At 40.3% G+C, this 6493-nt stretch overlaps 1 protein-coding gene across 1 annotated transcript; it reads right to left on the bottom strand.

Moving 5' to 3' along the window:
- Positions 1-921: 921 nt before the first annotated feature.
- Positions 922-1569, bottom strand: RNASE10 (ribonuclease A family member 10 (inactive)). The gene has a single exon (XM_036282256.1). It carries the CDS (start codon positions 1567-1569, stop codon positions 922-924), a length of 648 nt encoding a protein of 215 aa, XP_036138149.1.
- Between the last annotated feature and the right edge of the window lie 4924 nt (positions 1570-6493).

The following is a 6493-nucleotide window of genomic DNA, read 5'->3' on the forward strand; positions in this document are numbered from 1 at the left end:
TTTAGAACAATGGCTCCCTCTCTTCCTCTCTCTCCTCATCATTCTTTTTACCCACCTTCTCTCCTACCCCTTATGCCAGACTCTTTGACTATAGGACCAGTACCTTTTTACCTGGCATTGAATGAGCAATTAATGTTGGCTGACTGAATTTCCAAAAGTATTTGGAGAAAGAAACAGGAAGGGCCCAGAAAGAGAAGAAAAGGAGAACAGAGGAAAGGGAGGGAGAAAAGAAGCAAAGGAAAAAGAAACAAAGGAAGTAGAGGGGAAAAAAGAAGCAAAGCAACGAGGCAGGTACTAAACAACGGGAGGAAAGAGAAGAGGGTAGAGAAGTGTTAAGTAAAGGAGGGCTTTCCCTGACCTAGCTCAAGTTCTATCTGGACTGCAAAATCATAGTACCTTACCAGCAGACCTCTGAATCCCTAAATATAAGCCCTATATTCAGACTCAGGAAAAAACCCTGTGAACACACAATACAGTGTACAGATGATGTGAAATTGTGCATCTGAACCCTGTATAATTTTGATAACCAGTGTCACCCCAATAAATCCAATAAAAAGGGAAAAATAAAAAGAAAGAAACCATGTTCCACATGGTGCTCCAGAAGCAGAGACGTGATTACTTTAATTTGTATCTGCAGCAGACAAGTGCTGTGTGGAAAGTCCAGGTTGGAGAGAGGAAGAACTTAGTGAATCTAGATATCATCAACCTATTCTGCCACTTCTGATCCCAAGAACGAAATGCAAGATAGGTGAACCCTCTGGCAAAGAATTGTATTTTCATGGGGGAATGATAAAGAATAAGCCAGTCTCACTTTCCAGAACCTTTTTTGCAGAATACCTAAGAGGAGGAAAACAGCGTAAGAAAGAGGAAGTGAAAAGAGAAAGAAGAGAAGGTGAAGAAAAAAGAAGATAATTTGCTTCATTACCCAGACGTTAACAAGGTTTTCATGTCCTTACAGGATATAATAATGAACTTTTCTAAAATAAAAGTTAGGTAATTGCAATGAGGAGTGACTTGGCCTGGTTTAGATAACTTGCAAAATGTCAAATCAAAAGGACGGTAGCTTTTGTGACATTTGCCTCCCTGGAGCTCACAGGCAATGACAGGGCCATTACAGACAGCTTTGACTGCATCTAGCTCCTCGTGAATGAATATGTACTGGGTTATGCATGTGTGGTTGTGCTCCTTCATCTTGTGTGCCATCATGGCATTGCACTCCCGGGCCATCAGGTCAAGCTTGAGATAGTCTTTGTTGCTCTGATTCAGAGCTTCAGCTCTAAGCATCTTGTTCCCTCCAACTTCATCTTCATTGAGGATGGTATCTTCTGGCCAGCCAGGTTGCACCACTCCTTTGTTGCTAAGCAGTAGGGTTTCTGTTGTTTGGGTTCCCTCTGCCACCTTAGTGGCCTTGACTTTATCTTGTGAGTCCCTGGACCAAAATTCATTCAGTGATTGATCGCTATCCTCCAGGACTGCTGCAGCCATCTGAAGCCCTAAACCCAGGCCCATCCCCAGGCCCAGCAACAGCAGCAACATCATGAAAAAGATTTGCACCAGAGTCAGCTTCATTTTGCCTGAAGAGAAGGAGGGAAAAGGAAGAACTGATTTTGAGGTGAAACTTGGGTCCAGTAGAGACCCTAGACTCCTTAAACCCTGACAGCATAGTCTTTGGAGTCTCCTCTTCCTTTCCCCACATTACCCCATTCTGTTCAAGGGACCTCCTGTCCCTCCCTATACATTCCCTGTTATGTAATAACATGGGATCCTGCAGAACAGGAAGAACCAGGGAAAGCAGTCCTGAAGTTGGTTCACATGTGGGCAACAGTGAAGGAAAGTTGACATCAACTGACTCAAACAAGTAACCCAAGAGACTGGCTGAGACAAGCAAGTACAGTGTCACTATTTCCTTGAGAGAAATTCTTGTAGATAGCCTCATTCTCAGTGAATGACTAGAATGACCATAGAAGACCATCTCTTTTTATCCCAGATTTATTTTTGCTCATTTAAGTCTTTATTACTCTCCTTGCTGCCCACTCTTCCCCCCAAAAGATAAAAAAGAAAAATAGAAAAAGTACTATAGTTCATTCTTGCTCCTAAGCTGGGGTGAGGCAGGGAGGTAGGAGGTGAGGGAAAAGGAAGATGCTCAATGTCCTACCTCAGGACTCTGCTAAAACTACGCCTTGTCACACCAGATCTCTTCTACTACTAAAGCTCTCTTAGCACTTGGGTATTTTCTACTTAGTAGTTTTATGCTCTTAGGTAAGAACGGATTAAGAATGAAACCAAAGAAAGCCAAACAATGAATTTGCTGATGTTCTTCTACTGATAAAGATGCTAATGAGCTGAGCAAAGGGCCCACATCTTTTTTCTACTAGGCCAATCTCAGCTCCCTATCAAAGAGGCCTTTTCCACCAGAAAAAAATTGCTATAGTCTGTTGAATAGGTAGGAATATTATATCAATGTTTGATATACTAAATTTGACAATTATACTATGATTATTTGAGATAATATCTTTGTTCTTCGAAAATGAACCCTGAAATATTAAGGGACAAAGGGGCATGGTGTATGCAAACTATTCTCAAACCCCAAGTGGTTCAAAATATAGATTATATTATATGTGTGCATATAATCTATATGTATGTTTAGAGAGAAAGAAAAAAATAATTTTTTTTAAGTGGGAAGAATTTTAAAAAAATAATATATCTGGATAAAAGGTATTCAAGAATTCCTTGTATTATTATTATAACTTTTCTTTAAAGTTGAAAATATTTCAAAAAAATTTTTTTATTTTAATTTTCTAAGAGAGAGAGTATAGTCTATGTTGTTCCCTGGGGCACCCAACACCACTGTGACTTACCTACACACTTAAGTAGCTTCCAAAATTGTTTCTTCTTTTTTAACAAGTTCTTCCCTCCCAGGGTTTCCTTCCTTCTGAGAAGTGCCCTGGATGTTTGTCTTCAGAAAAAGGATGATCAACTTGTGGTCCATGTGCTCTTAAACCCAGACTTATTCATAAGCCTACTCCCCTCCCACATCCTCCATCCAGCACTGAATAAACACATTCAGCCAATTCTCCTTTCTGCTCCCATAAACACTTTGAAGTAAAGCTATTTGGGCATCGAGACAGACACAGACAGCCAACACAGGAAATGGCTTGAGCCAGGGAAATTGTAGTTTAATTTTGTCAATAAACTGTTCCACTCTTGAGTTACACCCACTCTTCTGAGCTTCATAACACCTGATCTTGCCCATAAATTTCAAACCAAGCCATTTCCTTATATTCTCCATGTTTGCTTCCTTTAACCCTTTCCTATAGTTTCTGCAATGTCAAGATCTTTGGCATTTATTTGGGTCATCTCACCAAAATGGCTATTTTGTTTTTCACATTTTAGAACATTTGAACATTTGGAGTATGAGTCAATCATGAATTTTTGTATATCTTTCCTATGAAGTCTATCTTACCTTTTCACTCTCCACTCTCTCTTTCCCACATTCAGCCAATAATCACACTCGCATAAGAATATCTAGACTTACCCTAGCCAGTTTGGCTCAGCGGTTGACCTGGGGACCAGAGAGTCCCAGGTTCAGTTCCTACTAGGGGCATTACCACAAAAAAAGAACTACATTCTCTAGTCTGGCTCAGTGGTTGAGCATCAACCCAGGCACCAGGAAGTCACCGGTTCTATTCCTGGTCAGGACACATGCCCACGTTGTGGGCCAAATCTGCCAAGTCCCCAGTGTGGGGCATGCAGGAGGCGGCCAGTTGATGTTCTCTCTCATCGATGTTTCTATCTCTCTCTCCCTTTCACTTCCTCTCTAAAATCAATAAAGGGAAAAAAAAACAAAAAAAAAACAACAACATCTAGACTTTTCAAACCTGGTAATTTAGCTGATTCCAGTCACTTCTTTAACTAAAAGTGACATCATGAGATAATATTTTTAAAAGCGCTCTGGAAATTATTCAAATATTATACAAACCCTCTCTAGACATAAACAAGCCCCTCATAGTAGGATGTTTTACTCTGTCATTCAAGCTGGAGTTTTCCAATGGTGGTCTGGGAGCCTCTTCTGTGATTTTCAAAATCTGCTAAACTGATCATTTGCAGTGCTGATACAGACAATTTACAATAATTATAATAATATCTACCAATACTGAGCACTTACTTCATACAAACCATTTATTGCATTTCACCCTCACAAGTTGCTTGTGCAGGAGGCGGCCAATCTATATTTCTCTCTTATCAATGTTTCTATCTCGCTCTCCCTTCCTCTCTCTCTAACATCAATAAAGAAAAAATAGCCTGGATGGAAGCTATAGCCCCTTCTGTTGGAAACCCTCTCAACCTACCCTGTGCGGTTTATGCCCTGCTGAAGACTACAGCCTGAGACTCATTAAGTGACTGAGATTAACAGCAAGCCTACAGACCAAGGTGGATCTCTAGGTGCTTTGAGTCTTTGCCTGACCTGCTCCTGAACGAAGGGCTAGTAAAGGAAGACCTTGATGCAAAGCTTGGTCCTTCCCACACACCCCCAGGCCCAGTAGAGGGAGCCACAAGTTGTGGATTACTAACAGCTCCAAACAGGATATTCAGGGTTAGTCACAAACAGTGTCTGACATTGGCCTGCACCAGAGACCCTCGAAGAGGCCCAACAGCAATAAACTCAATGGTCAGATTCAAACAACAGCAGAGCAGGATACAATGAGATTCACAAACAGTATATCCACTGGGAGATCTTGGGAGGCTCCAAACCCTGCTGAGGCGAACTCCACTTCATGTGATAAGCATCAGAAGAGCAACCTGCATGCTGTGCTGGGGGTTGAGCCTCACTGTCAGCCAGCCTGAGGGTTGAGCCCATGCACAAGTAGGTCACTAACAATCAAGATTCTGATACAGGACTCCACCAGAAAACCAGTAGATTTAATAAACCAATTTGGAAAGCAGTAGGATACAAAATCAACATCCAGAAATCAATGGTATTTTTTATATACCAATAATCAACACACAGAAAGAGAAACTAAAAACAATAAATAAAAATCCCATTTACCACTGCAACAAAAAAGTGAAGATATCTGGGAATAAACTTAACCAAGGTGGTAAAACACCTGTTCTCAGAAAACAAGACATTATAAAAAAAGAGAGAGAGAGAAAGATAGGAAGAATCAACATCATTAAAATGTCCATACTACCCAAAGCAATCTATAGATTCAATGCAATCCCTATGCCCAATGGCATACTTCACAGTTCTTGAACAAATACTCCAAAAGTTTATATGGAACCAAAAAATACCCTGAATAGCCACAGCAACCTTGAAAAATAACAGAAATGGAGGGATGACAATTCCAGATTTCAGGTTATACTACAAAGCCACTAAAATTAAAACAGCCTGGTACTGGCACAAGAACAGGCATATAGATCAATGAAACAGAACAAAGAACTGAGAAATTGACCCAGTACAGTATTCTCAATTAATATTTGACAAAGGTAGCAAGAGCATACAATGGAGTAAAGACAACCTCTTTAATAAATAGTGTTGGGAAAATTGGACAGCTACATGCAAAAAAATGAAACTAGACCACCAACTTACACCATACACAAGAATAACTCAAAATGGATAAAAGACTTAAATGACACTCATGAAATCATAAAAATCCTAGAAGAAAATGTAGGCAGCAAAATCTCAGACATCTCACATAGCAGAATTTTCACCAATACATTGCCTAGGGCAAGAGAACAAAGAAAAACTTTTTTAGTTTGATGGGGCTATATCAAACTAAAAAGCACAGCAAAAGAAACCAGTATCAAAATGAGAAGGGAACCCACTGTATGGGAGAACATCATTGCCAATGATACATCAGATAAGCAGTTAATTTCCAAAATATATAAAGTACTCATACAACTCAACAAAAGAAAGACAAATAATTCTATTTAAAATAGGCCAAGGACCTGAATAGACACTTCTCCAAACAGGACATTCAAATGGCCAAGAGACACATGAAGAAATGCTCAACATCACTAATTATCAGAAAAATGCAAATTAAAACAACAATGAGGTATCCCCTCACACCTGCCAGAATGGCGGCCATCAACAAATCATCAAACAACAAGTACCGGGGAGGGTGTGGAGAAAAGGGAACTCTAGTACACTGCTGGTGGAAATGCAGACTGGTGCAGCCACTGTGGAAAATAATATGGTGTTTCCTCATAAAATTAAAAATGGAACTGCCATTTGAGCCAGTGATCCCACTTCTAGGAATATATCCTAAGAAACCTGAAACACCAATCAGAAAAAATATATGCACCCCTCTGTTCATTACAGCACTATTTTTTTTTTTTTTATCCTCACCCGAGGATATTTTTCCATTTTTTGTACAGATAGAGTGGGAGGGAGAGAGAGGAAGGGAGAGAGAGAGAGAAACATCGACGTGAAGGGACACATCGAGTGGCTGCCACCCGCACGACCAACCAAGGCCGGGTACAAACTGCAACCGAA

The sequence above is a fragment of the Molossus molossus genome, unplaced genomic scaffold (assembly GCF_014108415.1).
Source record: "Molossus molossus isolate mMolMol1 unplaced genomic scaffold, mMolMol1.p scaffold_m16_p_1, whole genome shotgun sequence".
Lineage (NCBI taxonomy): Eukaryota > Metazoa > Chordata > Mammalia > Chiroptera > Molossidae > Molossus > Molossus molossus.

What these genes read in the sequence shown, in the direction of transcription:
- RNASE10 (XM_036282256.1), bottom strand. Translation starts at nt 1,569, where the DNA reads ATGAAGCTGACTCTGGTGCAAATCTTTTTCATGATGTTGCTGCTGTTG.